Source organism: Sarcophilus harrisii, chromosome X (genome assembly GCF_902635505.1).
Source record: "Sarcophilus harrisii chromosome X, mSarHar1.11, whole genome shotgun sequence".
Taxonomy (NCBI): domain Eukaryota; kingdom Metazoa; phylum Chordata; class Mammalia; order Dasyuromorphia; family Dasyuridae; genus Sarcophilus; species Sarcophilus harrisii.
In genome coordinates, this window is record NC_045432.1 from 17,614,044 (window position 1) to 17,638,394 (window position 24,351).

The window sequence follows — 24,351 nt, forward strand, 5'->3', positions numbered from 1 at the left end:
AACATTTACATTTTAACCCTCCTCTCTTTCATTACATTTTTAAAAATGTCAAATGGAAACGTTTATATTTCTTTCACAAAGTCTAATCATTTTGCTCTGCAATCAATTACAGGTAACCACAGGTTTAAATTCAATTATACCAACTATTTATTTGGACTTTTCAATGCTGAACTTTTGCCAGATTCCTTGAAGTTATCCTGGTTGCTCAACATTATTTTTATGCCTTCAAGTTAAATGTCCAAATTTGTAGTAGATGTAGGAAATGTGACTTTCAGAGCCAAGCCTATTCTTTTAAAATTTTGCCAATGTCCCCTTGCCATGGCTGAGAAATTTGGAGAGATTTTGATCTGTACTTGAAGTACTTTTTTCTTCTCTATTGTAAAATTACATCTCTTCTAGATGTGAACGTGGGACGTTTTTATGCCAGAGTCCCCCAATTCCCAGTTTGAGTCTATTCTGTGTTCTCCAATTATTTCTACACAAATGTAGTTTTTTTTTTTGTGATCACTTCTGGGATCCTAAGTAGTACATGGTTTGAGAGTCTTTAAGCCTTTTAAGTACTTTTTGGCATTCTGTGACTTTCAAGATTTGTCCAGTTATATTAGAAGGAAACATGGACACACTTCTTGTAACCGTATCGGACATGTTGTATATATCAGTTAGATGACTAGTAGAAAAATTAAGCTCAGGTGACCAAAATCCAATCCTTTTTACCCACTCACATTGCCTCGAAAGGTGTGTTGAGGATAAAGTGGGATCTATGACAGAAATTACTAGACAAGTATTAAATATTATAATTCACTGAACTTTGCTCTGATACTTAATTTTTGCTTCTACTGTCATTTTGATTTTCTGTGTTCTGCATTGAGAGGCAGCAATGGTTCTCAAAGGAGAACCTGGGTGTCTCTGAAACCATTTCAGGGTATACATGAGGCCAAACTAGTTTCACAATAATACCGAAACGTTTTAATTTCTAATATGGTCAGATCTGATAGATATAATTCACATAAACAAAAGCTCTTTGGAAAAAGGATCCTCAATCATTTTTATAAGTGTAAAAAGGGGTCCTGAGACCAAACAATTTGAGAACCATTTTTATGGAAAGATGGTGTCAGGGCCAGAAAGATGTATATTTAAATCCTATCTCTGATACAGAATAACAGCTGGGCAAGTACTCCAAGCAAGTCCCTAGGACTTAAGTTGCAGAGAAGGAATTTACCCATTCAACCTGCATTGGTGGAAGGAGTTTCCTGACCTATACCAACAAAGTCTCAAGGCTGGTCTCTCTCTTTGCTTTACATTTTTCCTCTATCTCTTCCTTGGCTTTTTGGTAGCTGAATTACCCTCTGTCTTTAATGTGATCATCCAATTTATTTTCCTAGTATTTGTGGGACTGATTCTGCTGGCATTTGGGTTTCATTTTGTCCCTTGGTTCTTATTGAAAAATTTACAAACAAATCCAGTCCTTTGACTTGGCAACCATCTATTGAACGGTATTCTGTCTCTTTGTTGATTCAATTTTCCCACCTTGAATAAACTGATACTTAAGGTGACCCTCTTTCCCTCTCCTTCAGTGGTGGGGCTGGGTCATCCCTGAAGCTAGAGTCAGAATAGAGGGAATTTGATCAATGGATCTGGAGTAAGAGTCCTTGGGGTTCCAAAGCTAGCTATAAGTAACCTAGGGAAAATCCTTCAATTTTCTTGGAATCTCAGTCTCCTCATCTATAAAATGAGGACAATATTCTACTCCAACTCCATCTATGATTCCCCAATTCCAGCCCCAGCTCAGAAGCTAGTTACCACAGTCGCTGCCAGATGCTACCAGCTTGTGACCCACCATCGCCCTAAAGGGGGCCCTTCCTTTCATTCTTCTCTTGCTTCTTGGCCTACCTACATGGCAGGCCTGGGCAAAAAAGCTCCATCTCCTATTCAGACCCTTTGGTCCTAGTCTCAGGGGAGTAGCCTCAGGCCTTGCTCCCTTCTCTGTCTCCTTCCCAGTAGTGGTTTCAGGCTTCCTCTTCTTATTTTGAGGGATTAATTTTGTCCCTACAGGTTTTGTTTTGGGGAGCTGGGGAGAGCCGGTTCCCTGAAGTCTCTTTTGTTCAGGATGTTTCTCTCCAAGAAGCCTATTCTAACAATGATTAAAGGATGAGTTCTACCTGAAGCACTTTTCAATGACAGACAGGATTTCTCTCCACTAAGAATAAGAGCAGACGCCATAAAGTCTACCACTTGAGGGATGTCTCTCCTGCATTAATTAAATTCACAGAATTTCTCTCCACTATGAACTTTCTGATGTCTAATAAGATGCGAGTTCCTACTGAAGGCTTTTTCACACTCATTACATTCATAGGGTTTCTCTCCACTATGGATTCTATGATGCCGAATCAGGTGTGATCTCCCCCCAAAGGCTTTCCCACACTCGTTGCATTCATAGGGTTTTTCTCCATTATGAATACTATGATGATCATTAAGGGCTGATCTCCACCTGAAAGTTTTCCCACACTCGTTACACTCATAAGGTTTCTCGCCACTATGGATTCTTTGGTGTCCAATCAGGTATGAGCTTCTACTGAAGGCTTTCCCACATTCAGTACATTCATAGGGTTTTTCTCCACTATGAATTTTTTGATGTTGAATGAGGTGTGAACTCCAGATGAAGGCAATCCCACACTCATTACACTTATAGGGCTTCTCTCCACTGTGAACTTTTTGATGTCCAATAAGGGATGATCTCTGACTGAAGGCTTTTCCACATTCGTTACACTCATAGGGCTTTTCTGCGTTGTGAATACTCTGATGTCGAATGAGGTGTGAACTCCTGCTGAAAGCTTTCCCACATTCAGTGCATTTATATGGTTTCTCAGTCCTGCGATTTCTCATGTGTCTCACGAATTCTGAATTTTGCTTGAGGGGACGGTTAAACGAATCATAACTCTGGGACTGCTCTCTCATCAGCTCTCCCTCATGGGGAATCAGATGGTGGATCGGCTCACAGCTCCACTCTCGTCCATGGGACGCATGGTTGTTCTCTGTAACCCTCTTCCTGGGGCTGAGGGTCATAATAAGCTTGGAATTTGGGGGCTTTGAAAGGGAGTACCTGGGTCTCTTCTCTGCTGGGTTTTGCTGGGACCCCTTTAACTTACTAAGACAGGCAGAGGGTTCTACAGGTTTGCTGCCTTGCTCCCTGGGGATCCCCGCTAACAAAATCCACCCAGATTCATCTTTAGATATTTCCTGATTATGAAGAGATTCCATGTTGCCCTCCTCCGGTCCATCATCTGAAATGATAAGAACAAAACACTAATGTCATCTGTTCTCTGTAGTGAGAGCAAAGAAACTTAATTTGAAGCCAAAGAACGAAATTAGTGCTTGGGTGACATTTGCTGCTGCTTTACAGATCTGAGTTTGTTGTTTGTTGTTCCGTCATGGCTGACTCTTTGTGACCCCCCATCTGGAATTTTCTTGATCAAGATACTGGTCTTGGGTTTACAGATGAGAAAACTGAGGCAAATAGAGGGGAAGTGACCTGCCCAGGGTCACACAGATAGTAAGTGTCTGAGGCCAGATTTGAACTCGGGAAGATAAGTGTTTTTGACTCCAGGGCCAGAACTCTCTACACTGCACCACCTAGCTGCTCCAGATTTAAGTCCACAAATCCTCAAATTCTACTTTACACTTGGATATAGCAACTTCTCATTTCTAAGATACTTGACATCCATTATCTCATTTGATCCTCATAACTTTCCCTGTGGCCTTATTACCTTCATTTTAAAGATAAGGAGCCTAGGGCATCTTAAAGGTTAGTAGTGTTGGCTCAAGATTACAAGACCAGCAAATGGCAAAGCCAGCATTAGAACCAAGGCTTTTGGATTCCTAGGCCATTCATTGCCTTTTCTATAATCTGGCTCTAGGCCTTTTCTAGATTAGTTTCACATTTTCCTCTTTCATACATTCTATCTTCTAGCCAAACTGACTTGTGCATCCTCTGTACTCAGCTTTCCATCCCATCTCCAAGTCTTTGAACAGGTTGTGCCTTATTTCTTGGAATACACATACTTCATCCTCTTTGGATCCTTAGATTCAAGAACAGCTCGGGGTTATTTCCTAAGGGAAGCTTTTCCTGAATTTGTGCTTCCTCCTCCTCCTCTTCCTCCTCCTCCTCAGATGATCTTGATTTTAGATCTTCACTTGCTCAGTAACCAGCAGAATGCCTTACAGAGGAGCTGCTTACTAAATGATTTTTTAATTGGACTAAGTCACATCACACTGTCCAACCACATGGAAGTGAATTTTTTTTTTACGTCCATGCCTCCATTCCCTCAGTTAGACTGATTTGTGGTACCTTGAGTTATGGTTACACGGGTCAGCTGGTTTAGCCTTTCTTCTCACTGCATTTTCTTTTCCAGCAGGGATACTGTGGAGAAAATCTACAAAAGTTTCCTACTTAAAGTATCTTCATTCACTAGTTGATCTAGATTACCTGGGTTTCAGCAGGGCATCTGAGAGATTATGTCATGACGTGATTGTGGCCAACATAGAAATGTATGGACTGGACGGTAATGCTGTTAAATGCACAGGGACCTGGCTAAGTGTCCAGAACTAGAGGATGTTGATTACTGAATTGATGTCAGAAGGTCAGATGATAATGGAGGCGGGGGGGGGGGGATGTCTCTGATGCAGTGCCACAGGGATCTAGCCTCAGCACAATTCTGTTCAATGTTATTATCAGTGAATTTCATGAAGGTTTGTGAAATTGGGAGATGACACAAAGCCAGAAACCATACATAGCCAAACAGAAGGAAAGACCCAGGGTCCAAAAAGCTCTTGGCAGGTTAAAACAGTGAGCTTAATCTAAGAAGATAAAGATCAATTAAGGATAAATGTGAAATATTTAACTTGAATTAAAAAAAAACAACTGCAAGAGCAGAGGATGTAAGAGGCCTAGTGAGAAAGAAATTCTACAGACTGAAAGGATTGCTTCAGGAAGGGGGGAAATGTATTACTGTAGGATTTCAAGAAGAAGGTAGGCAGGATGCTGGAAGACCAAAGCCAGACCCTTCTTCCTGCAATTCACTTCTGCTCTTTCTTCAACCCTAAACAAAAGTCTCTGTCTCTCAAAACTTATTTATTTTTTTACATTTACTTTTTAAAAAAATTTTTATTATAGCTTTTTATTTACAAGACATATGCATGGAGTGTTACTAATGGGCTATCCCAAAGAGATCTTAAAGGAAGGAAAGGGACCCACAGGTGCTAAAATGTTTGTGGCAGCCTTTTTGTAGTGGCCAGAAACTGGAAAGTGAGTGGATGCCCATCAACTGGAGAATAGCTGAATAAATTGTGGTATATGAATGTTATGGAATATTATTGTTCTGTAAGAAATGACCAGCAGGATGATTTCAGAAAGGTCTGGAGAGACTTACAGGAACTGATGCTGAGTGAAATGAGCAGGACCAGGAGATCATTATGTACTTCACCAACAATACTATATGAGGATCAATTCTGATGGATGTGGCCCTCTTCAGCAATGAGATGAACCAAATCAGTTCCAATTGTTCAATAATGAAGAGAACCAGCTACACCCAGCAAAAGGATTCTGGGAAATGAGTATGAACCACTACATAGAATTCCCAATCCCTCTATTTTTGTCCACCTGCATTTTTGATTTCCTTCACAGGTTAATTGTACAAATTGTACACTATTTCAAAGTCTGATTCTTTTTAGATAGCAAATTAACTTTATGGACATATATATATATATATATATATATATATATATAGTATTTAACTTATACTTTAACATATTTAACATGTATTAGTCTACGTGCATATGTCTTTTTTCCTTTTTTTATTATTATAGCTTTTTATTTACAAGACATATGCATGAGTAATTTTTCAGCACTGACCATTGCAAAACCTTCTGTTCCAACTTTTCCCCTCCTTCCCCCCATCCCCTCCCCCAGATGGCAGGTAGAACAATACATGTTAAATATTGACATTTACTTTTAAAAGAGTTTGATTTCCAGTTTTCTCCCTCCCTCTCCCCCAAGGCAGTAATCAATAAAAGCTTCTCTTCTTAAATTAGTTTGATAAGTACAGAACTGTCACAGATCTTAGTACTTTCAATGGTAAGAAACATTTTAGAGTCAAATTTGAAGAACTATAAATATCTGGATCTTTCCACTTAAATTCACCAATTTGCTCATCAGTCCTGAAGCAAACCTTGATTTTCCTTACTTAGGTTACTTTAAGAAGGAGCTTCTATTTTTCTCCTAAGAAACCTGCCTCCAGTTTCTAACACCTGACTCCTAGTTCGGACTGCCCAAGTGAACATTTCTTATGTGTCCTCTTAATTCCAGGGATCAAAAGTTACTGTACGGTATTCCTTCGGTTGTGAAACTGCTGCTGCTTCTCCTGGTATCCCATGGTTCAGCACTGGGCCAGAAGGCAGAATTCAAGGAGACAGAGTGGGGTGGAGGTGGGTGATATTCCCTGGAAACAGCTTTAAGAGCCTCCGCACCATATCTAAGCTGATGTGTCTCTAGTGACCTCTCAAGCCAGAGGGAGAACTGGAAGTGAAGAAGGAAGAGGAACAGGGAAGGGCAATAGAATAAGGTAATAGGTAAAGCTGGTACAAGCTTACCTTCCTGCCCATCAGTAGGGACAGGAAGTCTGCTCAGAGATCCTGCTTAGAGATTGGGGGTGCGGGGGAAAGAATAACTACTTGGCAGTGATTGGAAAGAGGCATGTCTTCCTATAGGAAGTTAGAAAAAACTGACCCTGTAGAAGTGGGGGAGAGGTGTCCTCGAGAAGGGAATTATGGAGATTGCCCCATGTCTAGGGTGGCCTACTCGATGTCCACACTGGTCTTCTGGCAACTTCCAGAGCTAGACTGGATCTACTCTTTGAGACCCAGCTGAAGTCCCCCCTCAACAGGAACCCCTCAGGGACTCCAGTCCACACACAGAGAGCACTTTGAAACCTTCTTTTAACACATAGCTTTGTATAAAGTGTTCTGTTCTCTGACCCGTGGTGGTTTTTTGTATTTATTTATTTGGCCCAGATCTGTGGTTTCATCAGTGTAGGGAACCGAGTCCTCAGAAAGGACTTCTACCAATGTAAGGCAGCTCCTCTTCTGGGGCCCTGAGAAATGAAGAGACTGGCCCAGGGTCACACAGCCAGCACAGGTCAGAGGAGGCCCTCAGACCCAGACGTTCCTAAGTCTGCTGCCAGCTTTCCATACACTATATCAATGGTGCTTCTTCTTAGGTGAGAGGGAGGGAAATGGCTCTTATAAACTAGTAGGGCTAAAAGAGACTTAAGAAACCATGTAGTTCAACTGGCTTATTCTAAAGATGATAAGAGTGAGCCCCGGAGCTCCCTCCCTTCCTCACCCAGTTTCACATTTATTTGCCTTGTCTTTTTAATTAGAACTCGGAGCTCTCTGGCTGCTTGGGCCAGGTTCCTTGTTGTTCTGTATGCCATAGCAGCTGCCACTGGGAAGCCTCTGGGCACTCATGGATTGCCGTCACGGCCTCACTCACCGGGCCAGGTGGTCCGATCATCTGTTCTCTGCAGTTCCGAGACCCAGGGCATCTTTCCTTGCTCCAGCCGTGAGATCATTTCAGGCTTGCAAACAGAAAAACCTGCTCATGTGAAAAGAAGAAAAACATGAAAGCCCTCACCACCACTTAGGGGATGGCCTTAGAGCTTTCCTCCCCATCCCAGTCAAACTTCTGGAAAAGAAAGGAAGGAAACACAGCTTTTGTAGGCACTTGCTACATACCAGGCCCTATACTACAGGAGGGGGACACTGAGGAAGGCAGTCCTGTCCACAGGGAGCTTATATCTATCGTCCTAATGGGGGAAGGCCTACACACACGCACACATTTACTGCTCCTCTTTCTCACCTCCCACTCAATTAACCCCCTGCAGTTTGGTTTCCAAAAATGGTTTTCCACTCAACTGAAATTGCTCCTTCCAATGAAAACATTCATAGGCAAAATCACTTTCCTAAGCCACCTGTCCCTCACACCACAGACCGCAAATCTCCCAAGAAAGCCACCAAGAAAGCGCTGCTGGGTTTTGTGGGTAAGTCGAATGGCCTTGCTGACATTTCTACTGCTCACCCTGGCTCCTTTCTCCTCCCTGAGTCTGCGTGGCCTTGGGCTGCTGTGGTTCTCCCTTATCTGGCAAGGCGATCCTTGGTCTTCTTGACAGGTCCCCCGGCTCTAGTCTCCTCCTATGCATGGGGGGACTTCAGGGCTCCCTCCTAGGTCTTTTACTCTTCTTTCTTGGCGATAACCAAGTTCCCAAGGTTTCAACTCTCACTTCTCTGCAGATGACACCCACACTCACACATCTCACACCCTGACCTGACTCCCAAACCCTGCTTCCACATCGCCTACTTGCCACGTGTGCATCCAGAGACATCTCAAACATAACATGTCTGATCTTGAACTCATGAGCTTTCTCCCTTAAAGCACCCCACGTTTTTTTGCTGAGGCAATTGGGGTTAAGTGACTTGCCCAGGGTCACACAGCTAGGAAGTGTTAAATGTCTGAGACCAGATTTGAACTTGGGTCCTCCTGACTTCAGGGCTGCTGCTCTAACCATTATGCCACCTAGCTTCCCCAGCTCCCCACATTCTTGAAGTCAACAAAGCTCACAACCCAGGAGCAACCCTTGACTCTTCACTTCAGCTTGCTCCCCTCTACCCCCATTCAATCAGACTCTACCATCTCTTGTGTCCATCCACTTGTCTCTACTCATACCAGGACCATATTCATTACAGCCCCATTGTCTCTTGCCTGGCCTATTGCCAGCAGCATCCTAAGAGGAGTCTCAAGTCTGATCTCTCCCTTCTCTCGTCCAGCCTCCATTTGTCCCCCAATGTGATTTTCCTCGGGTTTCCGACCGTGTCACCCCTCTGCTCAAGAGGCTCCAGGGGCTCTCCTGTTGCCAGTGTCTGGAAAGAAATCCCTATGTTTGGAACTCCCAAGCCCTTCCCACTCTGTTTTGGGTCTGCCTTCCCAGGTAGCCACACTCTAAGCCTCTGTGGTCTAGCCCCTAGCCTGGCTACTGTTTCCCCATTCGTGGCATCCCTCCTCCTGTTACAGTGGACAAAGCGGATGGGTAGAAGGACCGAGGTTGCTCCCAAGAGACCATCTCAAGGATTTTTGGATCAGCCAATTAAAACTAAAAGGAAAGAGGCTTCTAGAGGGGTGTGTGCTGGGCACCGTAAGATAATCAGTTTGTTTGTCCAGCTCAGAGAAAGCCCAAATCAAAGGGATGATAAGGCCTGTACCGGGAACCTGGGAGAACCGAATATGTTCCCTTCCAGTGAATGGGGCCAATAGAAAACAGCTACTGATTAACGTTGATTCATGGCCTATTATAAGCTAGCACTGTGTATGTGTGTGCATACATGTATACGTGGGGGCATGTGTGCGAGAAAGAGAGCCCAGAGCAGGCTTGGGCCCACACGGAGATCAGGGGCAAAGATGCCCAATTTTGATCTCAGACAGACTCAGAGAGATCAAGTTCAGAGACCCCTTGTGGAGATCAAGGAAGACCCACACATAGAAATCAGAGGTAGAAACACCCCATGGAAATCAGTGGCAAAGACCCCAAATTGAAATTAGAGACAGAGCCCCCCCCCTTGAAGATCAGCTTTAGAGACAGACCCCTATCGAGATTAGTGTCAGAAATCCCACCAGACCTCTCCATTGGAATCAGGTTCACAGACATCCTGGGGGCAGATACCTTCTATGGACATCAAGGACAACAAAAACCCACTTAGAGATCCCGGTATGAGATTTATGGAGAGATGAGTTCTGAAGAGCTGAAAACTAATAAAAAGAAGAAATGTGGGATTTCTTCTGTTTCTTGTGTCCCACATTCGGGCACCATATGTTGTGATACGGGAGCCTCCTGCCAGTGGCTGCTGGAGGTCGAACCTGGGCCTGTAGAATGGCTCTCTTCCTGTGAGAGGATGATGATGATACAAGGAAACCAAGAGGCAGTTGTGTTCTCTGACCTCTCTCCTCTTCCCTCCAATTTATTTCATTCCCAATCCACAAAGAACATCTGCGTTAGTAAAAGCTGCTTTGCAACTCCTTCAAGTTCATGATTCACAGCTGTGGAGGCTCTCGGAGAATTGACCTGCCCCTTCACCTAGGCACGGTCCTTAACAATAGGCCTCCCATGAAGGTCAAGTGTAGGGACCTGCTATGGAGTTCAGGGTTAGAAACCACCTGTGTAGATCAGGGGCAGACATCTAAAGGAGATCAGAGAGAGAAACTGTGTGGAGATCACAGGCAAAAAGCTTAGAAAGACCTGGTCAAATATCCCAAAAGGTACAGTCCCTCAGTGAAGATGGGATGGAGAATCCCCATGGTGATGAAGGTCAGAGACCCTCCAAAGAGACCAGGGTCCAATACAAGCCGAGGAAAGAAAGAGATTCTCTATAAAGACCGGAGAAATAGAGCATTGTGGGAGATACCCCATGGACATCAGGGGCAGAGAGCCCCCCATGGAGATCAGGGTCAAATATCCTAAGATTACAGACCTTCAATGAAAGTCTAGGAAGAGACTCCCCATGGAGATCAAGGTCAGAGAACTCCATGAAGATCAGGGGAAAATACCCAGCATGCAAATCAAAGGTGGACTCCCCCACCATGGAGATCAGGAAAGAGATCTCCCCTCCATGGAGCTCAGAGGTAGACCCCTGTGGACTTCCCGGGGTGAGATCTAGGAGGACATGAGTGATAGACAGAGGTAGACCAGGGAAGAGAAGAGAAGGTGCAAGGGGGTAGGTAGTAGGGTGTGTGGATAAGTGGGGCAAAAGTTTTCAGGAAAATATGGCAGGAAAGTTGAGGAGGTCACAAGGAAGGGAAGGGAGATGTGAAAGGAAGAAAAGTTGGCGAGGGTACGTGGGCAGAGATCCCTTCATGGAGATGCAGGCCAAAGACCTCCCCCAGAGATTAGGAGAATACCCCCATGAGATCACATGCAGATCCCCCATGGTGATAAGAACAGACACCCCTCCATGGAGATCACATGCAGAACACTCCATGGATGTACGGGTCAAAAAAATGCCATGGAGATCAAGGAAGCCCCACAAAGGAGATGAAACCCAGACCCTTCCCATGGAAACCAAGTTTAAAAATTTCCAACAGAAATCAGGGACAGAAACTCCCCCATGGAGAACACAGGCAGTTCCCCCGTGGAGATCAGAGTCAGACCCTGCATGAAGATCATGGGATAAGATCGAGGAACACATGAGCAATACTGAGATATAGAGCTACAGAAGACAAAAGGTGGAAGGGGCAGCAGGGTGTGGGGAGATGTGGGGCAAAGATGTTCCAGAAAATATGGGGGGAAAGATCACAAGGTCCCAGGAAATGTGTAAGGAAGAAAAGTTGGCAAGGTTATCTGGGCTGAGACCCCTCCATGAGGATTGGGGACACAGTCCCACATGGAGACCCAGGTAAAAGACCCCCTATGAAGATCCGGGAGCAACCTTCCCCAATGGAGATCACAGATCGACCCCCCCATATTGATAAGGGTCAGAGACCCACCATGGAGATCAGGGGGAGGCCCCCAGTTTGATCAGAGACAGACCTTCCCCCAATACAGATTACAGTCAGAGGAGTCCCATAGAGATCTGGGTGAAAGATCCCTAGGAGCAGAGAACGCACAAGAAGATCCCAAGAATGCCATGTAGATTAGGGTCCGAGACCCTCTATGGAGATCAGAGGATGACTTCCTATGGAGATCAGGGTCAAAGGCCTCCAATGGCGATCACAGGAAGACCCCACATGGAGACGAGAGGCAGTGACTCCCAGTTGAGACAGAAATCGGAGACAGAAACCCCATGGAGATCACAGGCAGATTCCCCACGGAGATCATAGGATGAAATCAAGGAACACAGGAGCAATAGAGAGCTGTAGAGCCAGGGATGGCAAGAGAAGGTGGAAGGGGCAGCAGGTGTGTGGAGATGTGGGACAAAGATGTTACAGAAAATATGGATCAGGAGGTCCAAGGAAGGGACGAAGCATGTATAAGGAAAAAAGTTGTCAAAGTTCTTTAAGGAGACACCTCCATGGAAATGAGGGGCATAGACCCACAACAGGGATTCAGAGGAATCAGCAATGTACATCCAAATCAAATAGACCCCATAGACATGAGAGGTAGACCACCCATAGATATCAGGGGGAGACACCCTGTGGCATCAGTCATAGACTCCTATGGAGATCAGGGTCAGAGACACCCATGGAGAAAAAGGCAGCCCACCCATAGAGATCACAGGGAGATATCCCATGGGTATCAGAGGTAGCCCCCATGGAGATCTGGGTCAGAACTACCCCATGGACATAAGAGCTAGACACTCTTATGGAGAGATCCATAAGATCACTCTTTTTGGAGATCAGGGGGAGATCCTCTTGGAAATCTGGTCAGGGACTTGTCATAGAAGAGTTAGACACCCCATGGAAATCTATGATAAAGAACCCCTGTAGAGATTGGGGAAGAACGTCCCCTGGAGAACACAAACAATTTTGCCCCCCAATGGAGATCTGGGTAAAGCTACCCCATGGACATAAGAGCTAGGTTCCCATGGATATCAGGGGGAGATCCTGCTAGAAATCAGGTCAGGGACCCTCATAGAGAAGAGTTAGAAACCCCAAGGAAATTGGTGATAAAGAATCCCTGTGGAAATTAGGGAAGACCCCCACATGGAGAAGACAAACAGTTTTCCCCCCACCCCATGGAGATCTGAGTCAAGCTACCCCATGGACATAAGAGCTAGACTGCCATGGAGATCAGGGGGAGATGCTCCTGGAAGTCAGGTCAGGGACCCCTCATAGAGAAGAGTTAGACACCCCATGGAAATCTGTGTCAAAGAACCCCTGTGGAGATTGGGAAGACGCCCCCCCCCCATGGAGAACACAAGCAGATCCTGCCCCCATGAAGATCTGGGTCAGAGCTATCCCATGGACAAAAGAGCTAGACTCCCATGGAGATCAGGGGGAGATCCTCCTGGAAATCTGCTCAGGGACCCCTCATAGAAAAGAGTTACACACACACCCCCATGGAGAACACAAGCAGATGCCCCCCCATGAAGATCGGGGTCAGAGCTACACCATGGACATAAGAGCTAGACTCCCATGGAGATCAGGGGGAGATCCTCCTAGAAATCAGGTCAGTGACCTCATAGAGAAGAGTTAGACACCCCAAGGAAATCGATGATAAAGAACCCCTGTGGAGAGTAGGGAAGACTCCCCCCCATGGAGAACACAACCAGTTTCCCGCCCCCATGGAGATCTGGATCAAGCTACCCCATGGACATAAGAGCTAGACTCCCATGGAGATCAGGGAGAGTTCATCCTGGAAATCAGATCAGGCACCCTCAAACAGAAGACATAGACACCCCATTGGAAATCTGTGTCAAAGAACCCTAGTGGAGATTGGGAAGACGCCCCCCCCCATGGAGAACACAAGCAGATCCCTCCCCCATGAAGATCTGGGTAAGAGCTACCCCATGGACATAAGAGCTAGGTTCCCATGGAGATCAGGGGGAGATCCTCCTGGAAATCAGGTCAGGGACCCTCATAGAGAAGAGATAGACACCACAAGGAAATCTGTTATAAAGAACCCCTGTGGAGATTAGGGAAGACCTCCCCCATGGAGAAAACAAACAGTTCCCCCCCCCATGGAGAATCTGGGTCAAGCTACCCCATGGACATAAGAGCTAGACTCCCAAGGAGATCAGGGGGAGATGCTCCTGGAAGTCAGGTCAGGGACCCCTCATAGAGAAGAGTTAGACACGCCATGGAAATCTGTGTCAAAGAATCCCTGTGGAGACTGAGGAAGTTCCCCCCCCCTCATGGAGAACACAAGCAGTTCCCCCCCCCCATGGAGATCTGGGTGAATCTACCCCATGGACATAAGAGCTAGACTCCCATGGAGATGAGGGGGAGATCCTCCTGAAATCAGGTCAGGGACCCCTCAAAGAGAAAAGTTAGACACCCCATGGAAATCTGTGTCAAAGAACCCCTGTGTAGATTGGGGAAGAGCCACCCCCCTCCATTGAGAACATAAGAAGTTCCCCTCCCCATGGAGATCTAGGTCAGAGCTACTGCATGGACATGAGAGCTAGACTCCCATGGAGATCAGGGGGAGACCCTCCTGGAAATCTGCTCAGGGACCCCTCAAAGAGAAGAATTAGACACCCCCCATGGAGAACACAAGCAGATGCCCCCCCATGAAGATCGGGGTCAGAGCTACACCATGGACATAAGAGCTAGACTCCCATGGAGATCAGGGGGAGATCCTCCTAGAAATCAGGTCAGTGACCTCATAGAGAAGAGTTAGACACCCCAAGGAAATCGATGATAAAGAACCCCTGTGGAGATTAGGAAGACTCCCATGGAGAACACAACCAGTTTCCCGCCCCCATGGAGATCTGGATCAAGCTACCCCATGGACATAAGAGCTAGACTCCCATGGAGATCAGGGAGAGTTCATCCTGAAATCAGATCAGGCACCTCAAACAGAAGACATAGACATCCCCATTGGAAATCTGTGTCAAAGAACCCTAGTGGAGATTGGGAAGACGCCCCCCCCCATGGAGAACACAAGCAGATCCCTCCCCCATGAAGATCTGGGTAAGAGCTACCCCATGGACATAAGAGCTAGGTTCCCATGGAGATCAGGGGGAGATCCTCCTGGAAATCAGGTCAGGGACCCTCATAGAGAAGAGATAGACACCACAAGGAAATCTGTTATAAAGAACCCCTGTGGAGATTAGGGAAGACCTCCCCCATGGAGAAAACAAACAGTTCCCCCCCCCATGGAGAATCTGGGTCAAGCTACCCCATGGACATAAGAGCTAGACTCCCAAGGAGATCAGGGGAGATGCTCCTGAAGTCAGGTCAGGGACCCTCATAGAGAAGAGTTAGACACGCCATGGAAATCTGTGTCAAAGAATCCCTGTGGAGACTGAGGAAGTCCCCCCCCCCCATGGAGAACACAAGCAGTTCCCCCCCCATGGAGATCTGGGTGAATCTACCCCATGGACATAAGAGCTAGACTCCCATGGAGATGAGGGGGAGATCCTCCTGGAAATCAGGTCAGGGACCCCTCAAAGAGAAAAGTTTAGACACCCCATGGAAATCTGTGTCAAAGAACCCCTGTGTAGATTGGGGAAGAGCCACCCCCCTCCATTGAGAACATAAGAAGTTCCCCTCCCCATGGAGATCTAGGTCAGAGCTACTGCATGGACATGAGAGCTAGACTCCCATGGAGATCAGGGGGAGATCCTCCTGGAAATCTGCTCAGGGACCCCTCAAAGAGAAGAGTTAGACACCCCCCATGGAGAACACAAGCAGATCCCCCCCATGATGATCTGAGTCAGAATTACCCCATGGACATAAGAGCTAGACTCCCATGGAGATCAGGGGGAAATCCTGCTGGAAATCTGGTCAGGGAGCCCTCATAAAGAACAGTTAGACACCCCATGGAAATCTGTGTCAAAGGACCCCTGTGGAATTGGGGAAGACCCTCCGATTAGATAACAAAAGCAGTGCCCCCTCGATGGAGATCTGGGTCAGACCCAACCCATGGACATAAGAGCTAGACTCCCATGGAAATCAGAGGGAGATTCTCCTGGAAACCTGGTCAAGGATCCCTCATAGAAGAGTTATACACCACATGGAAATCTGTGTCAAAGAACCCCTGTGGACTTTAGGGAAGAACCCACACCCATGGAGAACACAAACATTTCCCCTTCCACCCCCATGAAATTTGGGTCAAGCTACCCCATGGACATAGGAGCTAGACTCCCATGGAGATCAGGAGAAGATCCTCCTGGAAATCAGGTCAGGGACCCTCATACAGAAGAGATAGACACCCCATTGGAAATCTGTGTCAAAGAACCCCTGTGGAGATTAAGGAACACAGCCCCCCCCAATGGAGATCTGGGTCAAGCTACCCCATGGACATAGGAGCTAGACTCCCATGGAGACCAGGGGGAGATCCACTTGGAAATCTGGTCAAAGATCCCAAATAGAAGACTTAGACACCCCATGGAAATCTGTGTCAAAGAACCCCTGTGGAGATTGGGAAGACGCCCCCCCCCATGGAGAACACAAGCAGATCCTGCCCCCATGAAGATCTGGGTCAGAGCTATCCCATGGACAAAAGAGCTAGACTCCCATGGAGATCAGGGGGAGATCCTCCTGGAAATCTGCTCAGGGACCCCTCATAAAGAAGAGTTAGACACTCCATGGAAATCTGTGTCAAAGAACCCCTGTGGAGATTAGGGAACACCCCACCAGGAGAACACAAGCAGTTCCCCTCCCCCATGGAGATCTAAGTCAGAGCTACGCCATGGACATAAGAGCTAGACTCCCATGGAGACCAGGGGGAGATCCTCCTGGAAATCAGGTCAGGCACCCTCATAGAGAACAGACAGACACCCCATGGAAATCTGTGTCAAAGAACCCCTGTGGAGATTAGGGAACAGCCCTCCCCTCCATGGAGATCTGGGTCAAGCTACCCCATGGACATAAGAGCTAGACTCCAATGGAGATCGGGGGAGATCCTCCTGGAAATCAGGTCAGGGACCCCTCATAAAGAAGATTTAGACACCCCATGGAAATCTGTGTCAAAGAACCCCTGGGTAGATTGAGGAAGAGTTACCCCCATGGAGAATACAAGCAGTTCCCTCCCCCCATGGAGATCTAGTTCAGTGCTACCCCATGGATATAAGAGCTAGACTCCCATGGAGATAAGGGAGAGATCCTCCTAGAAATCAGATCAAGGACCCCTCAGAGAGAAGAGATAGACACCCCATGGAAATCTGTGTTAAAGAACCCTGGTGGAAATTATGGAAGACCCCCCCCCCTGCCACCATGGATATCTGGGTCAAGCTAACCTATGGATATGAGAGCTAGACTCCCATGGAGATCAGGGGGAGATCCCCCCAGAAATCAGGTCAGGGACCCCTCATAGAGAAGAGTTAGAAACCACATGGAAATCTGTGTCAAAGAACCCCAGTGTACATTGGGGAAGAGCCACCCCCCCATGGAGAATACAAGCAGTTCCCCCCCCCCATGGAGATCGAGGTCAGAGCTACCCCATGGACATGAGAGCTAGACTCCCATGGAGATCAGGGGGAGATCCTCCTAGAAATCTGGTCAGAGACCCCTCATAGAGAAGAGATAAACACCCCATGGAAATCTGTGTCAAAGAACAGCTGGGGAGATTAGGGAAGACCCCCCCATGGGGAACACAAGCAGTTCCCCCCGCTATGGAGATCTAGGTCAGAGCTAAATGATGGACATAAGAGCTAGACTCCCATGGAGATCAGGGGGATATCCTCTTGGAAATCAGGTCAGGGACCCCTCATAAAGAAGAGTTAGACACTCCATGGAAATCTGTGTCAAAGAACCCCTGTGGAGATTAGGGAACACCCCACCAGGAGAACACAAGCAGTTCCCCTCCCCCATGGAGATCTAAGTCAGAGCTACGCCATGGACATAAGAGCTAGACTCCCACGGAGATCAGGGGAAGATCCTCCCAGAAATCAAGTCAGTGACCCCTCATGGAGAAGAGATAGACACCCCATGGAAATCTATGTCAAAGAACCCCTGTGGAGATCAGCGAAGATCCCACCCCATGAAGAACATAAGCAGTTCTCCCCCTACCCAAGGAGATCTGGGTCAAGCTATTCAATGGGCATAAGAGCTAGACTCTCATAGAGATTAGGGGGAGATCCTCCCAGAAATCAGGTCAGGGACTGCTCACAGATAAGAGATAGTCACCCCTGGAAATCTGTGTCAAAGACCCCGGTGGAGATTAGGGAAGACCCCCCCCCATGGAGATCTGGGTCAAGCTACCCCATGGACATGAGAGCTAGACTACCATGGAGATCAGGGGGAGATCCTCCTAGAAATCTGGTCAGGGAGTGCTCATAGGGAAGAGTTAGACACCCCATGGAAATCAGTGTCAAGGAACCCCTGTGGAGATTAGGGAAGACTCCCGCCAGGGAGAACACAAGCAGTTTCCCCCTTCCCCATATGGAGATCTAGGTCAGAGCTCCCCCATGGACATAACAGCGAGACTCCCATGGAGATCGGGGGAGATTCTACTAGAAATCTGGTCAGGGACCACTCATAGAGAAGAGATAGACACCCCATGGAAACCTGTGTCAAAGAACAGCTGGGGAGATTAGGGAAGACCCCCCCCCCATGGGAAACACAAGCAGTTCCCCCCGCTATGGAGATCTAGGTCAGAGCTAAATGATGTACATAAGAGCTAGACTCCCATGAAGATCAGGGTGAGATCCTTCCAGAAATCAGGTCAGGGAGCACTCATAGAGAAGAGTTAGACACCCCATGGAAATCAGTGTCAAGGAACCCCTGTGGAGATCAGGGAAGACCCTGCCCCATGGAGAACATAAGCAGTTTCCCCCCTCCACAAGGAGATCTGGGTCAGGCTATCCAATGGACATAAGAGCTAGACTCCCATGGAGATCAGGGGGAGATCCTCCTGGAAATCTGATCAGGGACCCCTCATAGAGAAGAGTTAGATACCCGCCCCCATGGAGAACACAAGCAGATGCCCCCCTCCATGATATCTGGGTCAGAGTTACCCCATGGACAAAAGAACTAGAGTACCATGAAGATCTGGGGGAGATCCTGCTGGAAATCTGATCAGGGAGCCCTCATAAAGAACAGTTAGACACCCCATGGAAATCTGTGTCAAAGGACCCCTGTGGAATTGGGGAAGACCCTCCCCATTAGATAACACACGCAGTCCCCCCTCCATGGAGATCTGGGTCAGAGCCAACCCATGGACACAAGAGCTAGACTCCCATGGTGATCAGGGGGAGATCCTCCTGGAAATCTGGTCAAAGATCCCTCTTAGAAGAATTAGACACCCCATGGAAATCTGTGTTAAAGAATCCCAGTGGAAATTATGGAAGACCCCCCCCCAGGGAGAACACAAGCAGTTTCCCCCTCCCCGCCGCCATGCATATCTGGGTCAAGCTACCCTATGGACATGAGAGCTAGACTACCATGGAGATCAGGGGGAGATCCTCCTAGAAATCTGGTCAGGGAGCCCTCACAGAGAAGAGATAGACACCCCATGGAAATCTGTGTCAAAGAACCCCTGTGGAGATTAGGGAAGACCCCCCCCCAAGAAGAACACAAGCAGTCCCCCCCCCATGGAGAACTAGGTCAGAGCTACCCCATGGACATAAGAGCTGGATTCCCATGGATATCAGGGGTAGATCCTCCTGGAAATCTAGTCAGGGACCCTCATAGAGAAGAGTTAGAAACCCCAAGGAAATTGGTGATAAAGAATCCCTGTGGAAATTAGGGAAGACCCCCACATGGAGAAGACAAACAGTTTTCCCCCCACCCCATCCCATGGAGATCTGAGTCAAGCTACCCCATGGACATAAGAGCTAGACTACCACGGAGATCAGGGGGAGATGCTCCTGGAAGTCAGGTCAGGGACCCCTCATAGAAAAGAGTTAGACACCCCATGGAAATCTGTGTCAAAGAACCCCTGTGGAGATTGGGAAGACGCCCCCCCCCATGGAGAACACAAGCAGATCCCGCCCCCATGAAGATCTGGGTCAGAGCTATCCCATGGACAAAAGAGCTAGACTCCCATGGAGATCAGGGGGAGATCCTCCTGGAAATCTGGTCAGGGACCCCTCATAGAAAAGAGTTACACACACCTCCCCATGGAGAACACAAGCAGATGCCCCCCCATGAAGATCGGGGTCAGAGCTACACCATGGACATAAGAGCTAGACTCCCATGGAGATCAGGGGGAGATCCCCCCAGAAATCAGGTCAGGGACCCCTCATAGAGAAGAGTTAGAAAACACATGGAAATCTGTGTCAAAGAACCCCTGTGTACATTGGGGAAGAGCCACCTCCCCATGGAGAATCCAAGCAGTTCCCCCCCCCATGGAGATCTAGGTCAGAGCTACCCCATGGACTTGAGAGCTAGACTCCCCTGGACATCAGGGGGAGATCCTCCTGGAAATCTGGTCAGGGAGCCCTCATAGAGAATAGACACCCCATGGAAATCTGTGTCAAAAAACCCCTGTGGAGATTCGGGAACACCCCCCCCAAGAAGAACACAAGCAGTCCCCCCTCCCCATGGAGATCTAGGTCAGAGCTACCCCATGGACATAAGAGCTAGATTCCCATGGAGATCAGGGGTAGATCCTCCTAGAAATCTGGTCAGAGACCCCTCATAGAGAAGAGATAAACACCCCATGGAAATCTGTGTCAAAGAACAGCTGGGGAGATTAGGGAAGACCCCCCCATGGGGAACACAAGCAGTTCCCCCCGCTATGGAGATCTAGGTCAGAGCTAAATGATGGACATAAGAGCTAGACTCCCATGGAGATCAGGGGGATGTCCTCTTGGAAATCAGGTCAGGGACCCTCATAGAGAAGAGTTAGACACCCCATGGAAATCTGTGTCAAAGAACCCTTGTGGAGATTAGAGAAGACCCCTCGCCATGTAGAACAGAAGCATTTCCCCCTCCCCCATAGAGATCTAGGTCAGAGCTACCCTATGGACATAAGAGCGCGACTCCCGTGTAGATCAGGGACCCCTCATAGAGAAGAGATAGACACCCCATGGAAATGTGTGTCAAAGAACCCCTATGGAGATAATGGAAGACCTCCCCACCCCCATGGAGATCTGGGTCAAGCTACCCCATGGATATAAGAGCTAGACTCCCATGGAGATCAGGGAAAGAACCTCCTGGAAATCAGATCAGGGACCCCTCATAGAGAAGAATTAGACATCCCATGGAAATCTGTGTTAAAGAACCCCTGTGGAGATTGGGGAAGACCCTCCCCATGGAGAATACAAGCACTTCACCTCCCTGGAGATCTGGGTCAGAGGCACCCTGGGGACATCAGAGCCAGAACCCCCATGGAGATTAGGGAAACAAAAGAGGGATGGAGAACTACAGACTCAGGAAAGACAAGAGAAGATGGAAAAGGGCACCTGCATGTGTGGAGACATAGGGCAAATATATTTAGGGAAATATGGGGGAAAACATCAGGATGTTCCAGGAAGGGAAGAGAAATGTGTAAGGAGAAACAGGTGGCAAAATTATTTGAAGAGAGACACCTCCATGGAGATGAAGGGCATAGAACCCCCCACAAAGATCATTGGGTGAGACCAACCCCCCCCCCCGTACGGTGATCCGGGTCAGAGACTCCCCGGGGACATCAGAGGTAGATCCCCTCAGAGATCAAGGACAGACACCCCCCCCATGGACATCATTGAGAGAAGCCCCATGGGCATCAGTGCCAGACACCCATGGAGATGAGAGGCAGACCCCTCCATGGAGAACAGGAGATTCCTTGAGAAATCATGGTCAGAGATCCCTCGTGGAAATTAGTGGGAGACCCCTCCATGGAAATCAAGTTTAGAGACCTCCATGGAGATCTGGGTCAGAAATACCACATGAAGATCAGAGGGAGACCTTCAATGGACATCACAAGTAGAATCCCCCACCCCCCACCCCGATGGATATCGAGGGAGATCTCTATGGAGTTCAATGTCACAGCCACTCCATGGAGACTAGAGATAAGACTCCCACTTGGAGATCAAGGGGGAACCCCACTGGAAATCAGAGTCGCAGATCCCTCATGGCATTTAGTAGCAAATCCCCCATGGAGTTCCCTAGCAGTCCCACCAGGGACATAGGGAAGAGAGACCCCCCCCCCATATAGATTTAGGTCAAAGACTTTCCTATGGAGATTAGGGTCAAAGACCCCCTGGAGAACAGAAACAGACCCTTTATGGAGCTCAGGGTCAGAGACACCTTGTGGACATCAGAGCCAAACCCTCCAGGGAGATCACGGGACGAGTTTGGGAACATATGAGGGATAGATAGCAGTAGACTCACGGAAGAGCAGAGAATGTGGAAGGGGACACCCATGTGTGGGGAGATACGGGGCAAAGATGTTCAGGGAAATGGGGGGGAAAGAGTAGGAGGTCCCAGGAAGATAAAAGAAACATGTAAGGAAAAAAATCTGGCAAGGTTATAGGAAGAGAGACACCTCCATGTAGATGAGGGGCATAGACCCCCCATGAAGATTACTGGGAGACATCCCCATGGAGTTCACTGGCAGTCCCCCCCACAGTGAAATAGGGCTGAAAGACCCCCCATAGAGATCCGGGTCAGGCAGGCAGAACCCCCAGGAAGAGCAGGTCAACTATCCCAAGAGGTAGAGAGGAGATCAGGAGGAGATCCCCCTGGAAATCACGGGCAGTGATCCCAAGTGTCTCCCTGACAGACTGTGAGCTCTCTGTGGGTGAGGACCGTATTTTTGCCTTTCTCTGTATCTGAAGCAGTCTGCACTGTGCCTGGCACATAGTAAGCAATTAATAAATCCTTGTCAAGTGACTTAATGACTACCTTTGTCCGAGCCCCAGTCCTCTGCATCTCTCTTAAGTGTCAGACACTCAGTGACAGCTGAGCGACCAGTGAGGATAAGGTCAACTTCTGGTTGGGGGGATAGTGGGTAAGTTGTACTTAAAAACTCTTTCTGAAAGAAGAAAGTGATCTTGAAAAGATGGAAGTTTGTGTCTCTCTTCGAGGCAAAGGGGACTGTTTACACAAGTGTACAAAGAAAATACGATCAGGGAACAGAGAGTGATTTAGTGTGACCGGACCATAAAGTGCATCAAAGGAAATAGTGTAAAATGAGTGAAAGAAGCCTGTGGCAGTTGGGGAACTGAGTTACCATTTATTCTACAAGTAATGGGGAGCCACTGAAAGCTTTGAAGCAGGAACCATGGCACACAGTTTACTCCTTCTCCCAGTGCAAGCCCTTGTCACTGTTGCCCTAAATTGGGGCAATAGCCTCCTCACTGGCCTATGCCATAGGTTTCTCAATGCCAGTCCGTTGTTCACACTGACGCCAAAAGGATTTTCCTTGGATTCAGTCAGACAAGAGACATTTATTAAGTACCTACTATGGGCCAGGTACTAAGTGCTGGATCACAGATCTATCCATGACTCGATTACTCAAGTAAATAAAGCAGCTTCCTATTGCCTCTGGGATGAAATGGAAACTTCTCTGGTCTTGAAATCCCTTTACAAACTAGACAGAACCTATCTTTCCAACCTCACTGGATGTTATTCCTTCGTCTACAAATTAGCAGGTGGCCATGGCTCTCGCTAAAGAAAGAAAGGCTGGAAGAGAAAGAAAAACAGATTTGTACCACAAAAAATACTTAATGGGAGAAAACTGATAGAAGAGAAGATCCAACAACATTAGAACACAAGAACCTCACGTTAGCCAAAGTGATTTCACTGTTATCTTTCTTTTTAAAATACATATCATTTCTAAACATTTGGAAGAATATCAAGAGTTCATGAGTAGACCCAGCTTATATAATAAAAATGACAGTTCTACTTAAATTAATCTACTTATTCAGTGCCATACAATCAAACTGCCAAGAAATGACTTTACAGAGCTAGAAAAAAATAATATCAAAACTCACCTGGAAAAACAAAAGGTCAAGAATTTCAAGGGAATTAATGAAAAAATGCAAATGAAAGTGGCCTAGACTTAAAACCATATTATAAAGCAGTAGTCACCAAAACCATTTGGTATTGGCTAAGAAATAAAGTAGTGGATCAGTGAAAGAGGTTAGTCACAAAATATGATAGGCAATGACTATAGTAATCTAGTGTCTGACAAACCCAAAGACCCCAGCTTTTGGGATAAGAACTCACTGTTTGACAAAAATTACTGGAAAAATTGGAAACTAGTATGGCAGAAATTAGACACTGACCCACACCTAACATCCTATAACAAAATCAGGTAGAAATGGGTTCGTGATTTACTCAGAGTGATACTATGAAATTAGGAGAACAAAGGATAATTTAATTCTCAGATTTGTGGCGAAGGAAGGAATTTATGGCCAAAGAAGAACTAGAGAACATTATGAAATGCAAAATGGATAATTTTGATTATATTAAATTAAAAAGATTTTGTAGAATCAAAACCAATGCAGCCATGATTAGAAAGGAATCAGAAAACTGGGGGAAAATTTTACATCCAAGGTTTCTGATAAAGACCTCATTTCTAAAATATAGAGATAATTGACTCAAATGTATAAGAATACAAGCCATTCTCCAACTGATAAAAAGTCAAAAGGATATGAACAATTTTCAGACAAAGAAATTAAAGCTTTTTCTATTCATATGAAAAAAATGCTCTAAATCACTACTGATTAGAGAAATGCAAATTAAGACAACTCTGGGATACCACTTCACATCTCTCA

The 24,351-nt window shown here is 46.9% G+C and overlaps 1 protein-coding gene across 4 annotated transcripts in view; it reads right to left on the reverse strand.

Annotated features, from left to right (window-relative positions):
• Positions 1-461: 461 nt before the first annotated feature.
• The window catches only part of LOC105751120 (zinc finger protein 501), a 39,738-nt gene continuing 15,848 nt past the window's right edge, over positions 462-24,351 (reverse strand). For all 4 annotated transcript variants that reach the window (XM_031944945.1, XM_031944944.1, XM_031944947.1 and 1 more), the window contains 2 exons: positions 7,547-7,648; positions 462-3,281 (listed from right to left, as the gene is read on the reverse strand). In XM_031944945.1, coding sequence (XP_031800805.1) covers positions 2,254-3,281; positions 7,547-7,648 — 1,130 coding nt within the window. In that variant the 3' untranslated portion in view covers positions 462-2,253. The remainder of the gene's footprint in view (positions 3,282-7,546; positions 7,649-24,351) is intronic.